The sequence below is a fragment of the Notamacropus eugenii genome, chromosome 2, assembly GCF_028372415.1.
Source record: "Notamacropus eugenii isolate mMacEug1 chromosome 2, mMacEug1.pri_v2, whole genome shotgun sequence".
Classification (NCBI taxonomy): Eukaryota; Metazoa; Chordata; class Mammalia; order Diprotodontia; family Macropodidae; genus Notamacropus; species Notamacropus eugenii.
This window is the reverse complement of record NC_092873.1, coordinates 94,105,710-94,127,861: the sequence shown is the minus strand read 5'-3', so window position 1 is coordinate 94,127,861 and position 22,152 is coordinate 94,105,710. Positions and strand designations below refer to the sequence as shown.

General features: G+C 46.6%; 2 protein-coding genes across 3 annotated transcripts in view; both read right to left on the bottom strand.

Moving 5' to 3' along the window:
* The window catches only part of RAB44 (RAB44, member RAS oncogene family), a 76,133-nt gene extending 65,777 nt beyond the window's left edge, over positions 1-10,356 (bottom strand). Inside the window, exon 1 of the mRNA XM_072638044.1 lies at positions 3,375-10,356. The gene's annotated coding sequence lies outside the window, so the exon portion shown is untranslated. The remainder of the gene's footprint in view (positions 1-3,374) is intronic.
* Positions 10,357-10,462: 106 nt separating this feature from the next.
* On the bottom strand, positions 10,463-21,760 carry CDKN1A (cyclin dependent kinase inhibitor 1A). Of its 2 annotated transcripts, none has more exons than XM_072641937.1 (3): positions 21,423-21,760; positions 12,788-13,243; positions 10,463-11,884 (listed from the first exon to the last, which is right to left on the bottom strand). In XM_072641937.1, the coding sequence occupies exons 2-3, from the start codon at positions 13,227-13,229 to the stop codon at positions 11,838-11,840; spliced, it is 489 nt and encodes a 162-aa protein (XP_072498038.1). In that variant the 5' UTR covers positions 13,230-13,243; positions 21,423-21,760; the 3' UTR covers positions 10,463-11,837. The 2 variants fall into 2 exon arrangements, with proteins under 2 accessions (XP_072498038.1, XP_072498039.1); XM_072641938.1 differs by having other exon boundaries at positions 12,788-13,239; positions 21,423-21,745.
* Between the last annotated feature and the right edge of the window lie 392 nt (positions 21,761-22,152).

The window sequence follows — 22,152 nt, the reverse complement described above, 5'->3', positions numbered from 1 at the left end:
GGACCAGTTGAGCAGCCCCGCTTGACCCAACTCAGCAGTGAATCAGCCTGACAGCTAAGACACCATGTTCTGGAAGGGGCTAGCCAACTGATCAAGGGAGCAACACATCCTTCAACAATAGAATGCCCAGAAAGGAACGTGGTGGGGAATCAGCAAAGATGGGGGGAGGCAAGATCAGGTACCCATCAGGCCACATGGGCGCCCAACTACCTTTGTTACATGAAGTTTGAGTCTACTTCTTCCAGGGACCTCATGTATGTAAGAGAAGTGTGCATCCCTGGTTTGGAGGCGGGGAGGAATATTTTTGCAATTTCCTTTCTTGTTTATCTCTTCTCAGTAAATGCTCTTGCCAAAGCTAATGGACATCAACTTGCCAATTGATATCAGAGGGAACTCACAGGATAGGGGCATGTGAATAAACAAAACAATTAGAAGCCACAATGTTACCCATAGAATCCTGAGAGTAGAAGGAAGAAGCTGCCCTTTGGGGACTCAACCTGACAGGAGGAGTAGGAGTTGGGAGAATGGGGCACACAAAATTACAGTATTCAAACTAGTATTTGGATACTATGGGATTTGTGATTTCACAAGTATGGGGATTTCCTGGTGTGGGAAACTCACTCTGTTGAGCAGACAAGAACAACCACCACAACCTACCATGACAGAATAGATAAATCCTGTGGCATTGCCTGAGACCCAGAAAAATTTAGTATCATCCAGAGATAACGCCACTTGTAAGCCCAGAATACCATCACCTATACCCTACTGTCCAACTCATATCTAAACCAAAATTCCCTCTCCACCATCTCCAAAAGGGGCCACATAGCCTTCACCTATAAAGTCAGTGATGGGAAAACAACTAGCTCCCAAAGGCAGTCCATTACATTTTGGAATAACTCTAGTTGGGATGTCTGTCTCTTTAAATCAAACCTAAATATACCTTTCTTCAACTGTAACCCTTTGTTTGTAGTTCTGTCCTGGAGAGCCAAACAGAATGTCTCTCCTATGACAGTCCCTTCAGATACTTGAAGTCAGTTGTTATTTCTCCCATAGTTTTTCTTTCTCTAGGCTCCTGGACTAATTCCAAGGAGGAGCTGAGATTCCCAAGGACTTGGAGGATATCAGCAGAACCTAAGGCTCCCGGAAGAACCTTTCCTAGGTAGATAGACCTAGGTACCTGGAACATATGACTTCTATGTGACAAACACACAGGAATCCACCCCTCCACTCTATATCCCCAAGTCAACTGGTTTTTTTGCTGTCAAATCATCAAATTTCAATATGTTGCCAGAAACACGTTTAAATCAAAGGATTTAGAGTTGGCAGGAACCTTAGAAACTATCTGGTCTATCATCTTACAAAGGAGGGAACTGAGGCTCAGAGAGGCAAGTCTCATGTCATCATGACAAAGAAAAGAGAAAAAAGAAAGGAAAGAGAGCTAAACTTGATGTCACCAGGACCTGAGTTCAAATGCAGCCTAAGACACTTATTAGCTGTGTGACCCCAGGCAGGCCATTCTCTGGGCCTCAGTTTTGTCATCTGTAAAATGGGGGTGAAACTATCCACTGGAGGATGTCTTGGATGGAAGTGTGAGTCACTATTATCACTTGCCTTTCCTGAGATCATACGGTTATAAAGTAGCAAAGTCAGGATTCAGATCTATATCCTCTGTCTGAGAACCAGTGTTCTTTCTAGTACAGTATGTTTTGTAATTCTTAATAAAAAGATTTGTTCTGTAAAACTTGGGCTCAGTCAAAAGGCCACATCCAAGGACCTAGAAGGCCACATGTGGCCTCAAGTCCACAGGTCCCCCACCCTTGGATCTTACTTTTTTCCTTATCATGTAGAGTTTGCCTTTAGCTATACTTTTTATTCTAAGCTACTTGAGGCCAAGATTTCTTTGATCTGTTCCCCCTCAAACCATTGCTCCTCAATAAAGGCCAAACTCCTCGGTCTGACATTTACAACCCTCCACAATATGTCACCTCTTTTTTTCACGTTTATTGATTCCATTTTTAATCGATAGACTAAAACAAGCATTTTCATAACAGTATAATAATAAAAAAGATGATAGACATGAAACTGAAAATCTATTATGTACAACTTGCTATCCCTTGTAAATATATAATAAAGTTACCGTAAAAAGTTATTTTTTTCTTTTCTTTTTTCCCCCTCTAACCTCTCCGACCTTTCCATGTACACGTCACACTTGTCCCTTTCAAGTGCTTTGATGCTCCAGCCAAACTGGATGACTTTCCTTCCCCGCTGCCATGACTTTGCTTACATAATTCCCTCTACCTAAAATGCCCTCCTCTCCTCCTTTCTTTACCTGCACAGTTTTTTACTAATCCTCTGAGGTTCAACTCAAATGCCTCTTCTCTCCCAAAGCCTTTCTTCTAAGTCAAAACACAAATGATCCCCTCATTGAAAATCTCAAGGATTCTCTTATCTTGGGCTCATAGGTGTAAGAAGGGCCCTTAGGGACCATGTAGCTCAACCTCCTCATTTTACAATATAAAAACTAGGACCCAGGGACTTTGTGTCTTGTCTAAGGTGGTGTCACAGGCAAGACTTGAAACCAGGTCCTCCTCAGAGCCTGTGTTCTTTCCACTGTGCCACATTGCCTGCCTCAGGATTCATCACATTATAACTATCTTTTCTGTTATTTGTGAACGTCTTGCCTCCCCCTCACCTCCAGATTGTCAGCTCTGAGAAGGCAAAACTATTTTTTGTTCATTTTTGTATTTCTCAGAGTACCCATAGTAGGTGACCAAGAAATACTTCACCACAACATGGAGGTGATGTTGGGTTATCAAAGTGAGGTTACCATTTACCTTATGGTGGGAAGAGTAATGACTCTTTAAATTTGCATGGTTTTGTTCCTTAACTAATTATAATTGTAAGGCCAACCCTATATATATGTGTGTATAAATATATATGTGTATATATACATATATGTGTACATGTATACATATGTGTATATACATATGCACATATACATATATACACATACATGCACATATATGCATATGTAATTTTATACTCCTTAAAGAGCCAGGGACAGGGTAGGTGATAAAAACATGTTTGTCAATTGATTAATTTAAGCACTCTCACTTCCTTTATCTCACTTGAGCTTTACTGAGACTGTTAGAGGTAGGCAAGGTAATCTTGCCTCCCCATTTGACAGATGAGGAGACTGAGGACAAAGAGTCAAACTGGGCGTCATAACTCTTAGCACTAACGTCCTTCCTTTAGCTAACTATCTGGAAGCCTTCCGCACTCAGCAGAGGTCTCTGCCCCATCCCCCAAACTGCCCTGCAGTAGCCCTCTTTCTCCCCAGGAGAGCACCGAAGCAAGGCAACAACGATTCTTACCTGTCAAAGGTCCTGTCAGTCCCACAGTGCTCACTGTCCCCCTCGCTGTGCCAGAAGAGCCCTCTTGGGCCCTGGAGTTGCTGTGGAAAGCTGGAGCTGTTAGCAGCCTTACTGTGGGCCACTTTGTCACTTCTCTTGCTTAATTAACTACTCCTTCCGTTACTAAACCAGAAAATCTACTGCCCCAATCTAGAGGTTTTCCTGTTGAAGTAGCTTCTCTCTGTGCTTCCCTAATCCTGACTCATCCCACCACAGTACTTTATAGACTATCTAACCGAGGGGCTCTCAGCCCCCAGGGAGTACAAAAAGCTTGTCAGGGGGATACTTAAAATATTAAGCAAATAACTCTATTTTCCTGTTGAAATGGATTAACTTCTTTTTAAAAAATTCTTTTATGCATGGTAAAAGCTAGAATTTATTTCCTTTCTTTTCAAACGCAGCTTACAGCAGAGAAGGTTTCCTGAAATTCACGAGCTATGAAGACTGTAAAAGTTCAGGCACCCCAACATAGAACCAAAACACCTTTCATTTTACAACTGAGGGACTGATGTTCAGGGCTGGACATTCAAATTGTTGTTGTTGGGACTGATGTTCAGGGTGGGAAATGACTTTCTGGAGGAGCCAGGATTAGAATTCACGCCCAAGGATCCTCTCTCTAAGCCTTGTCCAAAAATGGACAGGGAAGGGCAGAGTTATTTATTGCTGGGGAGGAATAGGGGAGCAAGGGCTCAGCCCAAACTTTGAAGAGTCCAGAGCACTTGGGGGTTCTGTGATGACAGCAAAAGTGATAGACATACACCATGACACTCCCAAGGGCCACCCAAGCCAAATTAAAATGGATTGGGGAAATAGTGAACCTGTTTTGTTACAAATACAGTAGAATCAACCACTCCAGTATCTTTGCCAAGAAAATCCCAAATGAGGTCACAAAGAGTCAGATACGACTGAAATGACTCAACAGAAATAAATGTAGAGTTTTCAGACACAATCTGGATGACATTTGAAATCCCTGTCAGTGTCTGTTTATATACTCCTTTTTAACCTCTGCCTTTTGGAATCCTTGATTTCTGTCAGCCCCATTCAAAAGCCGCATCCTCTGCAAGTCCAGCCCTAGGAGGTTGGTGACATTCCCCAAATTTCCCTTGCACATATTTTGATAGACTTATATGTGGACATATTTTCCCCTCATAAAATGGAAACCCTGTGGGGGAAGGGCAGTCTTTGTATTTCCAGTTCTTGGCAAAATGTCTCGCACATATTATTAATAAAATAAAATTAATTAAATTTAAAAATTAATAAAAGTTTGTTGATTAAAAAATATAGTCGAATCTAAATATTAATATGGTCGAAATCATTATGAAGGCCCATAGAGATCCTTATTCATGGTTAGTCATATTATTGGTACAGAGGAAAAAGCTCTGAATTTGATATCAAATGTTTTGGATTTGAAGTTCGGCTCTGTTACTATTTGTATCATCTTGGGAAAGTCACCTGCCCTTTTTTCTAGGTCTCTGTTTCCTCCTATTTCCATGCAATTAATTTCAATAAGCATTTATTAAGTATCTACTATTTGCTAGGTGCTGGGGATACAGATACAAAAAATGAAACAATATCTACCCTCAAGAAGTTTACAATAATAATAATAAAAATTAACATTTATATAACTCTTACTGTGTGCCAGGCACTATGCTAATGCTTTACAATTAACACCTCATTTGACCCTCACAACAACCTTGGGAAGTTGATGCCATTATTCTCCTCATTTTACAGTTAAGGAAATTGAGGTAAACAGATAAAGTGACTTGTCCAGGGTCACACAGCTAATCTGAAGCTGAATTTGAACTCAGGTCCTTCTTCTGACTCCAAGCCCAGCATTCTATGCACTTCAACACTAGCTGTAAAATGTCCATCACGGAAGCAGAGATCATGTGAATACACAGTGAGTTTTTGAGCGCTATGGCTCACTTAGCCTCGAGTCCTCCATCACATCCCGAGCCATCACCAGTGGTCTTGATTTTTACCTTGTCCCTGGACTTTGATGTGTCAGGAGGATAGAGTGAGGCTGATGACTTTCTGAAACTCTGCCTCACTTAAATCCAATTCACTGCCAAGTCAAGGTATCACCCCATGATATCACTGGCCCTCTGTGAGAACAGAAGCTTAAAGATTAGACCCTTGATTTCACTGGTACAGGGAATTCCCAGGTGAGGAGACTCCCTTCTACAATGCAGGTCACACTTCACTCTCCAACTTTAAGTCTTAGAGAGCTGCCTGGAGTGAAGAGTCATAGCCAGTATGTGTCAGGTGTAGGACTCCAACCCAGGTCTTCCTGGATTCAAAGCCAGCCCACTACCCCCAGTGCTATACTGTCTTTACATTCAAAATATATACAAAGAAAAAATTTCCAGAGTCAGAAATGTTTTCCTATTGTTACTAACTAGTTCAGGGGTGGGGAACCTGAGGTCTCGAGGCCACATGTACTCTCTAGGTCCTCAAGTGCAGCCAGTTTCCCACTCCCTGAACAAGGGCGTTGGAAAAATGCTTTCTGTGGCGGGTGGTGTTTGAAGGAGCCAGGTATGACAAGACAAAGAGGTCAGGAAAGACAGTGTCCCAGCAATGAGCACCAAACTATGGAAGCAAAAGGAGGGGTAGATGAAATGTCACGCTTAGGGGAGAGCAACCAGGATGCTTTCATGGTTTACAAGCGATTATAGGGAATGATACAAAATCAGGTTGAAAAATAGGCTGAAGCCAGATGGTAAGGGGCTTTCAATGGTAAATGGCAAGTTGACTTTGACCTCTTCTTTGAGCTTACTCAAGGAGGTGATACCCTGACCCACGATGCCTTCTCAAGAGTGTGTCTGCTATTTATCTTTTGAAGGGAGGAATTTTTACATACTTCGTTTTTCTCTTAATTTTCTCCAGAACTTTTCTATCCATGGTTTCGTTTGGTCCTCACAATCACTCTGTGAAGTAGGCAGAGCCAGGATCATTATTCCCATTTTGCAGATGAGAAAACAGACACTTGGGCTTATACTGACTCAACAAGTTTTTGGCAAATCCAAGAGGAAGCTCTTGACTCCTATTCCATTTTTCTTTTTGTATCATCGTCATTGTTGTCATAACTGAAATTTAATATTTTCTATGATTGTACATATACAGCCTATATCATATTGCTTGCCCTCTTGGGGAAGGGGGGTGGAGAAGGAGGGAGGGAGAAAAAAATTTGGAACTCAAAATCTTCTAAAAGTGAATGTGGAAAACTATCCTTACACATAATTGGAAAAAATAAAATACTATTATTATTAAGTAGGGAGGGAAAGAAATTTAATGTTTCCACTCCATGACTGTTTCTTTCTGGCATGGAGGTGACCTTGGTTCTGGAAGGATGTGCCAACAGAGCACAAGGGTTGGCATGTCCTACCAGGCTGGCTTTGAGTTAGGTCCAGTGATAGACAATAAGTCTGTGATGTGCAGACCACTTCAATGAAGTTCAAAGTCATGACAAAATGAGGGGATAATTTTGGGTTTTGTCTTTGTTATCTGCAGCATCTGGAACAGGTGGCTTGCATATAGTAGGCATTTAATAAATTAATATTTTAATTAAATGTTTGATAAATGATGAGTGTTTGTTGAATTGACTTGCCCCATTATTATATCAAAGTATTTTCATCTCATTTAACCTCATAATTTAAATACTTCAACAATTCCGAAGATCTGTGGCATTTTCTGTGTCAGCATTTTCTGTCATTCGAATATGCAACCCCTCCTTGTCTTCATAAACTTTCTTCTCATAAAAGGCCAGGAGAAGGAAAGGGAATCTCAAACCCATTTTAGAGATGGGGAAAGTAATGTTCACTGAAGCTGAGTGATTTTGCTGCAGGAGTTTATAATCAGTCAAGTGAATATGCATGTATGTGGTGACCTGTGAAGAAATAAGCTACTTACCAATCACTTCGTAGATGGGACCTGCCCAAGTGCAGAGGAAGCTTGATTTAGTTCTTTTTTCATGTTTTATTATTCAAAGTAGTATGGGCTGCAAAGTAGAGAGCTTAAACTAGACTTAAAGCCAGGGAACTGGGTTCTGGTTGGAGTCACGAAGATTTGAATTCAAATCCAGCCTCAGACATTAACTAGCTGTGTGACCTTTGGCAACTCATTTAACTTCACTCACTCTCATTTTCTCAACTGTAAAATAAGGAAAATAATACCACCTACCTAAAAAAAAACCCAAATCTGTGAGGATTGAATGAGATATTATTTGTAAAGCGCTGAGCACAGTGCCTGGCATGTAACTGTTGTTCAGTCATGTCTAACTCTGTGACCCCATTTGGGGTTTTCTTGGTAAAGATACTAGAGTGGTTTGCCATTTCCTTCTCCAGTTCATTTCACAAATGAGGAAAGTGAGACAAAAAGGGTGAAGTGACTTGCCCAGGGTCACACAGCTAGTAAATGTCTGAGGCTGGATTTGAACTCAGGTTTTCCTGAGTCCAGGCCCAGTATTCTAGGGACTATGCCACCTAGATAACTCCTAGAACACAGTAGCTGTTTAATAAATGTTCTTTTTAAATAGTACTGTCAATAAATGTAATTTTTTAGTAGTCCTGTCAATAGATGCCATTTTTAAAAAAATAGTCCCATCTTTGCCACTGTGTGATTGAGACAAATGACGTCCCCCCTCTGGGCCTCAGTTTCTCTCAATGCAAAATGAATTTGTGATTCTGAAGCCAGCCTGATCACGTACAGGTGTGGCCCAGCCAAGATGCTGAGGTGAACTGGTGAGGCTGAGACAAAAAATGTGTGATTGAAGGGTGGAGAGAGGAAGAAAAGGGTATAATCTACAGCCAAAAAAGCAAATGTCCCTTTGGTTTGGACTGCATCAGGCTGGGGAAACTCAAGGAGGACAGTGATTGCTGAGATAAGGATAGAACCTACTCCAATTGGGACTGGGACCCTAAGCTTGGGTTGACGATGTTAGGGATAACCACTGGGCAAAACTTTGACACCCCCTACCTCTTCAGTGCTCCTTTCTCTCCTGGTGCATCCCTGAGTATCCCACTGCCTTCACATTCTCTAGGGCCTTCTTCCACCCATGCAGGTCTGAGTTCCTCATGCCCCAAACTCTGAGCTTTCTGCCTCCAACTAAATCCTTTCCCCAGTCTTTCTCCTCCCCCAAGTTCCCCCAAAATGTTCCTCCCAGCTCTTGGGACCTTTAAAACATTCTGATAAACTAATTCACAATGAGTTGTTAATGAATAGCAGCAGTTTAATGCCTTGGCCCTTCCAGTAGCATTTGACTTTTAACCTTATAAGACTTAACTCAAAGCAATGAGTTTCAACAGTGAAGTTTCAGACATTCGCCAAAAGCCTACAGAGGTTATATTTGGGGAAGAAGGAGAGGAGGAGGCTTTGTTTGACAGTATTTTTGTGAAAATTACAGTGATGACTTGAAGGCAATTATTTGTGCATCTAAACCCATCTAAGTCTCTGTAGTACTAGGCCCAGGCTTCAGATCCTGCCTCTGATGTACCTGTGTTAACCCTGAGCAAGTGTGTGCATGTAATCTCTTCCATTAGAGTGGGATCTCCCTGAGGATAGTGACCCAGCCCTTTATGTGGTGCTTGGTGCTTAATAAGTGCGTGTTGACTTGAAAGCCTCTCTAGGACTCAGTTTCCCCAAACAAATGACCCTTCCAGCTCTGCATCCATGATCCTTCCTGGAGCCATATAGCATCACCCTATATGAATGAATCCGACCCTGACTTGCTCCATTCATTCAATGGAGCTGAATTAACAGGCTACAAGACAAGCCCTTTGCTTTAGTCACTGACCTAGCCTGCACCACACACACATTTCATCTCAGGCTTAGCACCAACTCACCCAACCCCACAAGCTGAAAAGATTCTCCTCTTTTTCTCCCCACAACACTCAGCCTCCCCTCACCAGACTCTGTCCTCCCCTCCTGCCCCAACCAGACCACATCCCCACCACATTCTGACCTTTCCCACCTCCTCAACAAACTCTGCCTATCCTGTCTTGCTCTGTAATCCCAGGCCCTACCAGTCTGGTCCCCACCAAACCCAGTCCCTCCCTACCACACCAAGCTCCTCCCCCTCTTCTCACCAGACCAAGCCCCTCCCTGGCTCCTTCCTCACCAAACCCTAACCCTGTCCCAATCTTTTTCCAGTGCCAAACCCAATCCCTCCCTACCACACCATGCCCCTCCCCTCATCTCCTTACCTGACCCTTTCCCTCCCATACTAGGGCTCACCAGATCTCTCTCTTTGACTCCTCCCCAGCATTTCCAGTGACTCCCCAGCTACTCCTATAGAACCTGACAGCTGTCTTCTAGTATTTGGAGAACTGTCTTACGGAAGCTTGCTTTGCCATGCCCTACTGATGAAAGCTGGCAGAGAGAAAGAGAACATAGCCTTAGGCTTGATGTGAAAAATACCTTCAAGTATGGAATGAGAGGCTTATGACCACTCATGGGGAGTGTTGCAGAGGGCATCCCTATTTCTAAGCTAGATTGGAATATGCCTGTAAGATCCCTTCCAACCCTAGAGTTCTATGACTGTGTTTCTTCTGTTTCTTATCAGACTACATCCCTCCTGTTCTCCTCCCACCAATTGCCTTGTTCTTTCCCTACCTTCAAAGTCTCTTCCAAGAAGCTTTCCCAGAATGACCCTGATGGCTCTAATTATTCCTAATGCTAAGGATGCCAGTTACTCTGACAACTTTTTCCACACTGAGCATACCCAGTTTGTACCTGCTTTGAGTACAGCCTTGTGGTTTTTCCCAGCTTGTGTAGGAATGGATATCTTGTCCCTAAACTGCCTTAAGGTGGGGCCTCTAGGATTGAGAGTTGGCAGGGACCTGAGATCATCTCATCCAAGTTTTTTTTTTCTCTTACAGATGACAAAACTGAGGCCAAGAGAAGAAAAGTTGGAATCCTATTCCCAAACCAGCCCATCTTCCACTTTACCAGATACTGAGATAAAATCACATTTAACAAAAATAAAAACCCAACCCAGAACCCGCCACCAACACAAAACCCAAGGGATAAAGAAGACAACAACATCGTAGAAGTGTGGTTAGGTCAATAAGTATTATTTACTGAGCACCTGCTATAATACCCAACCCTGTGTTAGGGGTCATGTGGGATACAGAGAAGTATGAGACACTGTCCCTACCCTCAAAGAGCTTACAGCCTAGTTGAGGAGACCAAGACATACACATGAACCAGAACAAGAGAAGACAGCCTAGAATCAAGTGCTCAGTTGTGTGGTACAGACTCCAAGTGCTTGCTACCTACTCTCCCCTCGAGGGTCAGTGCCCAGGCTGGGGTTTTGTCCACAGGACTTTTGGGACAGGGTAAGTCAGGATGGAATGAAACCTGTTCCTTCTGTATGCAATCAGCAATGGCCCCTCCCACCTTTCCCAGAAAGGCCAGAAAATCCTCATCACCCTGCCTCACTTCCAAACCACCATCACCTTGTTCAGCTGCTACACAAAGTACAATGGGAAGGGAGGGGAGAAGGGAGGAGGAAAGAGGGAATGGGGGTGATGGAGTGGGGAAAGGATGATGCGGGAGGGGAGAGCTGAGAGGAAAACCTAGCCATGGAAAGGCAGCTAGGTCTCTGTAGAAAGTGCAGGGCAGGACAGCACCAATAAGGGACCGGGATCCTGAGCAGCTTGGCTGGTCCACCTTTGGGGAACGGATGCCCACCTGCCTACCCAGTGCCTGAGGGCAGGCAAAGAGGGAGGGGGTGGGGGACACACTACAGGAACCAACTCTCTCCCCCACCTCTCAGCTGAGAGCAAAGCCAATGGGGCCAGTGGGGTGGGACCCCAGCCCTTCATCCCTTGACTTTGGACATCTCAGAGGAGGACAGTTACTTTGTACCCCTACCAATCCTATCCCCATCCCACTCTCCCAACAAAGTGCCATCTGTTTTTATTTTTTTATTTTTCAAATTAAAATTAACTTAATTTAGAGAACCCGGGAGAATTCCACACCACCTGATGGTAGATAACTGCCCTTGGGCATGTCACCTAACCAGGAGTTCCCAGGTAAGGAACGAGAGGCAAGGAAGTTAGCAGCATTTTGTAGCTACACCAATCTCTGGCCTGAGGCCAACTTCATTCTATCTTATAGGATAGAGGAAACATAGGACAAGGACATTTTAAATAAGGTTTCAAAACATAAAAATACCCGACAGTCCGACTTATACAGCGGGGGCGCAGCTAGCTTTCCACTGTCGTTTTTTGTGGTTTTTTTAAATATTCTCCATGCTATACAGGCCAGGGCCCATCTAGCACGAAGACAGCGTATATATACAAAGAGGAATTTAAATTAAAATACGAACAAATAATTAAAACACACACACTGACGAACAGAAAGCTAGAGTATCTGAACTGGGGTGGTCATCATCACCCGGCCGAGAGACACTGGAGCGTCAGGTCACGGCTTTCTCTTGTAGATGAGCCTTCGCTTTGAATGGTAGAAATCTGTGAAGACAGCAAGGAAAAAAAGTCCAAAGGTGACCAGGTCAGCATAGCCTTGCAAAGAAAGACAACACAAAGTGTTTTCCTGACAAAAGTTCTGGAAGCCACAGGGTGAAAGTATTTATCATTCCTACTTTACTAAGCACCAGAGAGACTGAGTGACCTGGTCATCGTCACAGGATTCGAACCCAGTTCTCAGGACTTCACGTCCGGCATGCTTCCCCCCAATCCTGTCTCTCACAAAGAAAGAAACAGAACCCCAGAAGTGTGCCTGTCCTCCTAAAGAGGACTTGATGGATGGATGGAGAACTTCATAGAATCAAAGGCTGGAAGGGACCTTGAAGGCCAAACTAGGTCTATCACTGACTGCAAGTCATTCTCTCTTCTGGGTCCTAGTTTCCTCATCTGATTTGGTTTGAACTAGACAATCTAGACCTAGGGTCAGGTGAATTAGAGTTAGAAAAGAACAGCTAGAAAATTTTAAAAAAAAATTTTTTTTGGAGGCAATCAAATCAAGGTTAAGTGAGTTGCCCTGAGACACACAACTAGTAAGCATCTGAGGCCGGATGTGAACTCAAGCCATCCTGAGTCCAGGGCCAGTATTCTATCAATGCACCACCTAGCTGCCCCCTGACCCCATCATTTGATAGAATAAAGTGATGCCCATAGAAGTTAAAGGACTTAACCAAGTAGGACAAGTCTTAAGTAGGAAAACTGGGATTCAAACTCAGATTTTTTGCCACTCAATCCAGAACTCCTTTCATTTTCTCACGCTTCTTCACGATTCTAGCTCTGATATTTCACAATTATGGGAAGCAGAACTAAATAATCAGTAAGGTCTCCTTGAATAATAAGATTCTGTGGTTCTAGGTAGTCCCTCCCTCTCCAAGACCATTCACTACTCACCCGTCATGCTGGTTTGCTTGTGTTTTCGGGTTGGTTGGGAGGTTCCAGCCATGGACCCTTCCTCCCGCTCTGGGGTCAGGGGTACAGTGCAGGAGAGGGACAGGTCCACATGGTCTCCCTGGGCAGACATCTGGAGCAGGGCTGGGGAGCTGGGCCGGGGCTTTGGTCTCTTCCCCCCCAGGTCCTCCCTGCCCCATGGCCCTGACGGACGATATATGGAGGGCAGATCCAGGCCTCGGACCCTCTCCCAGGCAAAGTCACCCTCCAGGGGGGTCTCAGTGATGAAGTCGAAGTTCCATCGGCGCTGCGCCTCCTGGGTGCAGCTCTGCATCAGCTCTTGGCAGTCCTGCTGCAGCTGCTCATGGTCCACAGGTCCAAAGAGGTTCCGGCAAAGTTTCCCACTGCAAGGGATCTGACGGGTTCTGCTCGGTGACTCAGACATGGTGACGTCTCTGGCTGGGAGACAAAATGACATTTAGTTGACTAGGGAACTCAGGAACATAGACTGAAGAGCTGCACAGAACCTTCTGGGGCCACCTAATTCAATCCTCTCTTTTTTTGCAGATGGGACACCTGACAAGTTTTGCCCATGGTCCCAAGTCAGTGTATTATAGCTGGAATTCTGAATACAAATCTAGCATTTTCCCCGGCTTCCTCTCCAAAGTTCTTCCATAAACACCCTCCTCTACTGCCACCCCCCACCCCAACTCACACACAGCAATATTCATGTACACACAAGCACAGAAGAAAAAGGCCAAGAAACCTGAGTTCCCTTCCCAGCTGTCACAGATTCCCCTGTCTATGCAAGTGACTGTCTGATTCTGGGCCTCAGTTTCCTCCCCAGTAAAATGATCCTAATAATCCTTACACTACCCACTCCCTGAGGTTTAGGGGAGAAAAGAACTTTAGAGATCCTCCAGGCCTTACAGAAACAAGAGCCATCTTTGCTGGTATAATGTGAGGGGTTCCAGGAAATCACTGAAGACAGGATGTTTATGTTTACAGAAGTGCAGCGACATTAGGATATCATCTCACTGGATCCTCCCAGCAACCCCCAGAGGAAGTAAGCCAAGGCTGTTATCTCCATTTCACAGATGAGGAGACTAAGGCCCAAAGAGGCTGCGGCCTACCCAAGGTCACATGGCAAAGGACAAGGAAGGACTGAGGCCCAAGTTCAGGTCTCCTGTCCCAATCTTCCCGGAGTTGGCTTGAATACAATAGCAATTAAAAGATCATATTTACAGAATTGCAGCTAGAATCGATTTATTACCAGCTAGCTCTCTTAGCGTGTTGCTCAAACATGCTTGAAATTCACAAGTATGTTTGAATTACACCAGGGTAAAGTGTTTTAGCAAGGACCCAGCCCAGGAAACATTTTTTACTCATTTTTCAGCCCAGGGGTAGAAAATGGTACTCTTTCCCCAAGGAAAGTAAGACCAGAAAGACCTTTACTAGGAAATTTGTCAATCGCCCTTCCCTTTCGGCCTTCAGAACCAAGTTCAATGTCCCAACTTCCTTTTTTCAGCCCATGACTAACACATATTCGTAGACCACAGGCAAACTAATGTAAGCCCACAGACCCACAGTTATATTAAAGAATATCAGTGTTTAATTCACTGCTAGTAGACTTGTGAACTAGTTCAACCATCTGGGAGAACAATTTAAAATTAGGTCAAAGGGTAATAAAACTGTGAATACCCTTCAACACAGCAACACCACTACTAGGTGTGTATCCCGAAGAGGTAAACGAAAAGGAAAAAGGACCCACACGTACAAAAATATTTATAGCAGCTCTTTCAGTGGTGGCAAAGAATTGGAAATCGAGGCGTTGCCCATCAATTGTGAATGGCCGAACAAGAAATGATGAGCAGTATGGTTTCAGAAAAAAACTGGGAAGACTTGTATGAACTGATGCAAAGTGAGGGGAGCAGAACCAGGAGAACATTGTGCACAGTACAGCACTATTATGACAAAGATCAGCTGTGGAAGACTTAGCTAATCTAATCAAGACAATCATCTGAAGCAAATCCAAAGTATCCATGATGAAAAATTCACCTCCAGGAAGACAAAGAAAGAATATTAAGCACAGAGTGAAACATACTTTTTTCACTTTATTTTTGTTTCATTTTGTATTTTCTTTTGCAACATAGCTAAAAAGAGGGAAAAAAACATAACAGTTTGACAAGACTTTTACATATAATCCCTCATTTGACCTTTACAATAACCCTGTAAGGTAGGTGCGAGTCCCCATTTTATAGAGAAGGAAACTGAGGCTCAGAGAAATTAAGAGGTTGGCCCAAGGTTACACAGCTAGTGAGAGGCACGATTTGAACTGAGGTCTTTTTGTCACAAATATATATATAAATGTGTATGTATGTATGTATGTATGTATGTATGACAAGTCCCACTTAAAATCCCAGGCTTCTACAGGAAGCCTTTACCCATCCCTCTAAATTCTAGGGCTTTCCTTCTGTTGATTATTTCCTATTAATCCTGTATATACTTCGTTTGTACATATATGTTTGCATGCTGTCTCCCCCATTAGATTGTGAGCTTCTTGAGAGCAGGACTGTCTTTTGGTGTTTTTCCTTTTTTGAGGGGGGGGGGGGATTGGTATCTGAAGCCCTTAGTATGATTCCTGGCATACAGTAGGTGATTAATAAATGTTAGTTGACTGATTGATAAACCTTAACACATACACACACAGGCACGGAAGGGAACTTAGAGGCCATCTCTATTTTAGAAACTAGGAAAATGAGGCTCAGAGATTAAAGTGACTTGCCCAGGGTCCCACAGGTAGCAAAAGGCAGTGGGGAGGGAAGAGAAGGGGAACAAGCATTTACATAGCACCTACTATGTACCAAGCATTTTTACAAATATCTTCTTTGATCCCCACAAAAACCCTTTGAGATAGGTGCTATTACTACTTCCACTTGCAGTTGAGCAAACGGAGGTTAAATGATTTACCCAGGGTCACACTGCTTTTAAGTCTCTAAGGCCAGTGGCTAGATTTGAACCCAGGTCCTCTGACAGCAAAGCCAGTGCTCCATCCCCTGCCTCTAATGCACAGAACATGGGACACAACCTGGCCCAGACTCAGAAGTACATACGCACTCTGGCACAGGCCCACAACCACAAGGACCCATATTCTTTCTCGGGGCTTCCCCAGGCTGGGATCTACTCTCCCAGGCACCTTAGTGCCAACTTGCCTCACCCTGAGTTTCTGGTTCTCTGCCCATAACCTAGACAGCCCTACAAGGAAGTAAGCAGAACTAAAGTGTTGAAAATAACCTTTGGGCTGTGGGGGTGGAGTGATGACTGGTGGAGCACAGCTGTGTGTATGTGTAGATGCCCCTGTGACATCACCAGCAAAAGGCATTGTTCCTTGGCAAAGTCAACTTAATGCTCTTTCTAAACCCTCAGCCCACCACTCCTACCCCCTTCCCTCCAGTACAGGAGAAAAGAGTCAGGAACTAGAAATCAGGAGACCTAGGCTCTAGACCCATGATCCAGTAACTTGCAACATAACCTTGACTGAATCATTGCCTTTCGTCGGGCCTCAGTTTCCTCTTCTGTTAAAAGTCTCTCTCACAAGACAGAGGTGAAGACTGAAAAATATGAAGGATTTTCCACTTCTGTATGGCTTGCACAAATTCCTTCCACCTTGCCTTTCCTCAGGACTCCCTTCCCAGGCTAAGTGGAGGACAAATCCACAGACACTTGCCTTGTGACTATCTCTATGGGCTGAGGGAACAGACATTTAAGGAAAAACTCTGGAACTATGTGGGGTAGTAGAAAACACAACCAAGGTGAAGTCAGAAGACCCAGGATCAATGCTGGCTCTATCACCTACTACCCAGGTGATCTTGGGTAAGTTACCTTCTCCGTAACTATACAATGAAGAGGTTGGAGTAGATCCCTAAGGTCTTGAAGGCATGAATTTCAAGTCTAAGAATGATCCCAGGTAGAGGAGGTGGAAGCATTGGCTTGAGGTATCAGAGAGTCCCATGTCTGGAACTAGAAGAGACTCAATGTCTATCTAATCCAACTGACCCATTTTACAGATAACGAAACAGAGGCCCAGAAAAATTAAATGCTACTCACACAAGCTCACAGACTCATGTGTACAGATCTTTCTGACTCCAGGTTCAACACTCTCTCCAGTATACCACACATACTCCCAGAATATGCTCCCACAAAAACTTATCACAGACACATTGGCATATATCGAAGGGTCTTGGGTTTAGAGCTGGTAGGCCCTTCAGAAACTATTTACATTTTAGAGATGAGGAAAATGAGACACAGAGAGTTAAGTAACTTGCCCCATGTCACACAGGTAGTATGTAACAGAGATCATATTTTCACCTGGGTCCTAGGATTGGTAGGATGGGATGGGGCAGGACAGGGCAGGGGCCCATCAAGGGAAGAAAGGAGACACGCTATATCCTGAACAGACATATCAGGTGATTTCAATGGGCTAGACACTGAGCTCATTGGTTTTTAACTGCTTGACCCCAAGAGGCTACATTTCCAAGCACCAAACCAACACAAAACACATCTGATAAGGCTTTCTGGGGCCCCCTACCTCCACAGTTTTCAAGGCTCCTCCTATATCTGGTGTCAAAGGAGACCAGAAAAAATAAGCTTACCTATTTATGGTGACCTTGGCACTTGCCCCTGCCCTACTTCATATCCTGACATCAGCCAGGCTTCTGGGGGTTATTGGCAAGACTGGGCAGGAAGTCTGTTTTTAGGACAGCAAGTCCAGGCTTGTGTCTACCCAAGGGACAAATACCCACTGAGTTAACCCCCCTCCCCAGGGAAAGGGGGAGCTTGAGTCAGTCATCCAATCAACAAACATTCATTAAGTGCCTACTGTGTGCCAGACTCTGTGCCAAGCCTATGTCCCACCTACTGCTATATTCATGGAATCATACCATGGAAGAAATGGAAGAGATCTTAGAATTTTTCCAGTCCAACTCCTTCCCATTAAAGATGGAGAGACAGAAGATCAGGGAAAGAAAACATTTTGCCTCAGGGTTACAAAGATGACAAAACCAGAATAGGGCTCCTCCACTCACTCCACTCTCTCAGTAAACAGAGCTTCACTCTCCAGCATATTCCATTCCCATCTCTCAAGATGGGAAATATATCCTGTGCTGACCTTCCCCATTCCTTCTCACCCTCCCTCCCATCCTTCCCTGCCCAGGACAGGATTAGAATGGAGTAAGATTGGGGAAAAGGAGCAGAGGGTTTATTTTCAGTGTCCCTATAATCCAAGGATGGCTTGTCAGGTGGCTACAACTAGGACTTTGTTAAGTGGCAACATCAGAGAAGTTGACACAATGTCATTGCTGAACAAATGTTTTACACCAGGGAGAAGTTACAGAGCAACAATGCCCCATCCCAACTTGTGCCTTTGAGTCTGAATCCCAGTTCAGACATTTATTAGTTACGTGACCTTGAACAACTTACTTCCCTTTTAAGGTCTCAGTGCTCGGTACTACTCTGCCGGCAGGTAGGTGGTACAATGGACATAGTGCTGGGCCTAGAGTCAAGAAGATCTGAGTTCAGATGTGAGCTCAGACATTTACTAGCTGGATGACCCTGAGCAAGTCACTTAACCCCGTTTGCCTCAGTTTCCTTGTCTGTAAGATGAGCTGGAAAGGGAGATGGCAAACACTCCAGGATGTTTACTAAGAAAACCCCACATGGGGTCAGGGAGAGTCTGCTATGGCTAAACAGCAGCGACATATCCCACTCTAATAAAATGAAGGGATTGTTCTAGCTCCTTGAGGGCAGGGTATCTCCAGTGCCTACAACTTAGTGCCTGGGATGTGGTAGGCACTTACTAAACTCTTACTAAAATCTGACTGATAGGTGTTTAATAAATGTTGTTCTACTGATCAGCTCTAGAGTCTACAAATTCCAGGCATCAGCCTGGTAAGGAAAGGGTTATTTTTGCAAAGTGGAGCAAATCAGGAGAAAAGACCGGAGTAGAGTGCGTGATGAAATGCTGGCTGGGTGTACATGCCTGCTGAGCTCAGGACAGAAGGTTCTCTGGGAGTGAGACACAGGAAACAAAGGCCCCTAGGCAAGAGTCATTTGGGAAATTTCTTTTGAGAAATGCTGGGGTAGGGTGGCTAGACTATGCAGCCCCTGGTCCAGGAGGGGGCGCCTGCCTCTAGGAAATCCCCCCCCTCACCCTTCCACCCCCCACTTCTGCAGCCTGCTCTGGTGCCTAGGGCAGCGGGACAGTCCAGAAGGGAGAAGTTGTAGTGAGTCAGTTTCCTGAACTGCCAGCCCGCCAAAACTTGGAGGGAGGCACGTCACAGGCTCCTGGGGAGGGGCAGGGGGAGAGGAGGGTGGAGGGGTGGGAGAGGGATGTGAACACGTCACGCTGAGCCAGCCGGGCTTCCGAAACTGCACATGACACTGTTGGGAAATAAGCCTCTCTCACTCCGCACAGACACAGACAAACAAAGGCAGAGCGAGGCAGAGGCACGGACAGACAAAGACGGACACGGCCGGGAGACACGGGAGCACATCTGTGCCCCGGCCCCAGCTCCGCACCCGAGCCACCCCAGGAGACAACTGGCTAACTGGGCAAGAAAAATAGCCGCGGGAAGCCAAACCCCCAGGACTAACAACACCCCGCTACTCTTCGCGACGTGCCTGGAGCGGAGGGGGAGGAGGAGGGGGCCTGCGGAGGATCTGGGCATCGCCGCCCACTTAAAAGTATCCAATTCAGTGCAGTGCACAGCAAAGCAATTCTGCAAGTATTTGCTGGGCGGGCACACACGTGACCTCCGTGTGTGTGTGTGTGTGTGTGTGTGTGTGTGTGTGTGTGTGTGTGTGCGTGCGCACGTTCTCCAGGCTGGCCAGGATCTGAAGCCAGGAGCCCTAGTACACAAACACACACGCCTTCGTCGTTTGCATACACACACCGGAAATACCCAACTAGGAAAGGTGCCTTCGCTGCCTCCATTACCACCCCCCCGCTCTGGTCACTGGGTCACCGGCAGCCCTAGGGGCTGGGGAGAGTGGGCCCAGCATGGAACATCCCCAAGTCTCACTAGCAAAAGGGTAGCGAGGCTCCCCAGACTCCCCACTCCTCCCTCGGTCCCCGCCCCCCTGGGTCTGGGAGGGGCAAGGTCCGGCTCCCGCACAGCGGCAGAGACAAGAAGCCGGCAGGGGACCAGATACTAGAAGGGGATGTCAAGGAGAAAGAAGTCGTCCATCTCCGAAAGAGACCGCCACCTCGAGAATGCCTCGGAAAAATAAGGGAGGATGACTGTGCCCATTTTCCAGAAGGATAACCGAGGCACAAAGACTGCAGGCACCCAGGTGCCCCGGCTTTCCAGGAGCTTAGGTTTCTCCTCCCTGGACCAGGAGCAAACATACAAAAAGCCGAAACCTAGGGGAGGTCTCTGGCCGCTGTCCCCTCAACTCCTCTCGGGGGCCAGCCCCTTCCGCCCCCCCCATACCCACACACACCTCCCTTTGTTAGGGGGTAGCTCCGGAGACTGAGGCTCACAGAAGCCATGGCACTCTCCACACACTCCCCCCACTCAGCTCTCCTCCCCCCCGGGGTGGGGCTCTGACCTCACCCCGCCCCACTCCCCGGGGTCTCCGTGTCACCCGTGAGTCACCTCCTGCTCCCCCTCCCTTAAGGGACAAGTCCCCGCACGTCCCAGGGGGCCGGCGACACCACCCTCCAGACCCGGAGCTGAGTTGGCCAGGCGGGCCGGGAGAAGGGGCTAGCCTGGGGGTGGGGCTCGGGGGACAAGGATTCCGGGCCGGGCCGGCGGGGAGGGGTACAGGGGAGGTGGCCTCGGTCCCTGTCTCCCGTGCCAAAGCAAAGAGGAGAGGGGTGGTGCCTGTCGCTGAAACTGCGACATCGCCGTAGCCGGCTGGGATCCTCCACTCCTCCGGGATCCACCAAGGAACCGGCCGCCGGACCCCGAGACATCCTATTCGGAACCTACCACGATCGATCAGCCTGGGGATCTCCGCCCCGGGGCGGGCCTAAGCTTTTAACCTGCCGGGCATCACCCACTCCGGAGCAGAGGAGTCCGAAACTCGGCTCCCACCCCCAGCCCGGGCCCGGTTTGCATCGAGGGTGGGGGGTGATCCTCGCCCTTCTCACTCACCCCAGCTATGCTAGTGAGAAAGCAAGAAACGGGCGGGGTCCCCGAATCGGGGCTACGACCCCCTTCCTAACACGGACGAGCTCTAGGGATATCCCAGTCCCCCCCACCCTGTACCTTCTCTCTAGCCTCCTCCTTGGGTCCCAAGAAGGCTAAGAAAGAAAGGGTTACGCGGAGACCTGGGCTGGACCGGGCCGGGGCCATTCAGTAGCGACCAGAGAAGAGAAATCGGTGGGGAGGGGGCGCTCCAACAAGAGGCCCCTTCTCCCCACCCCAAGTCGGAGACTCGGGCCCACCTTCCCCGGGAAGAGCCTTGGACAGCCCCCCAGCCGGGAGGAATGCAGGACCCCCTCCTTACACACTTAGACACACACACACACACACACACACACACACACAAGTACCAGTAGAATTAAGGGCCTCTCCAACGCTCAAATCCTGCCTCCTTCCAGTCCTTAAATCTTCAGCTCCAAATCCCCTCTCACCTTCTCGGTCTCCCTCAGGATGTCCCGATCAAGCGTTGCCTACTCTGCGTCCCTGCCCTTGCCCCAGCTCTCGAACCCGGTTCGGTGGCGTCGCTCACACCTCCTCTTCTGGCTGGGCTGCCCGGCTTCGGAGCCTATTATAGCCGCACAGTCTCCGCCTCCGCTGAGCAGTCCACCCAAACTCCGCCCTCCGGGCTCGGCCGCGCAGGGCGCGGCGCCAGGCTCCGCGAGTGAGTGAGTGACAACGGGGCTGGGGACTGCGGCCGCCCGGCTCCGCAGCCTAGCCTGAGGGCTGGGGGCAGGGGCGAAGCCGGGCCCTGGCAGCCAGAAACTCTCCTTTCCCCGGCCGAGACTCCCGCGCGCGCGCGGTAGCGCGCGCACGAATGCACGGACACAGACACACAGACACACAGACACAGTCATACGTACATATACACACTTTTGTAGTTCTAGATTTGTCCCCCGGGTCGCATTTTCCAGAAAACTTAAGCTATGAAATCAACGTTCCCACTGGGAAGGACGTAAGGGTCCTGAAAGAAAGGCGATGAGTTTCTTAAGCCCTCTATGGCTAGCTTCACAACTCCTCTGGGTAGAAATTTACCGCGAAAGCGATGGAAGAAAATTAATGGCAGTGATTACCTCTTACAGTTGCCTAACATCTTAAGCTAATTAATGCACTTTCATTTTCTGTGTCTTTTCTGGCTCTTCGTGAAGGTCTCCTGTGTCCTTC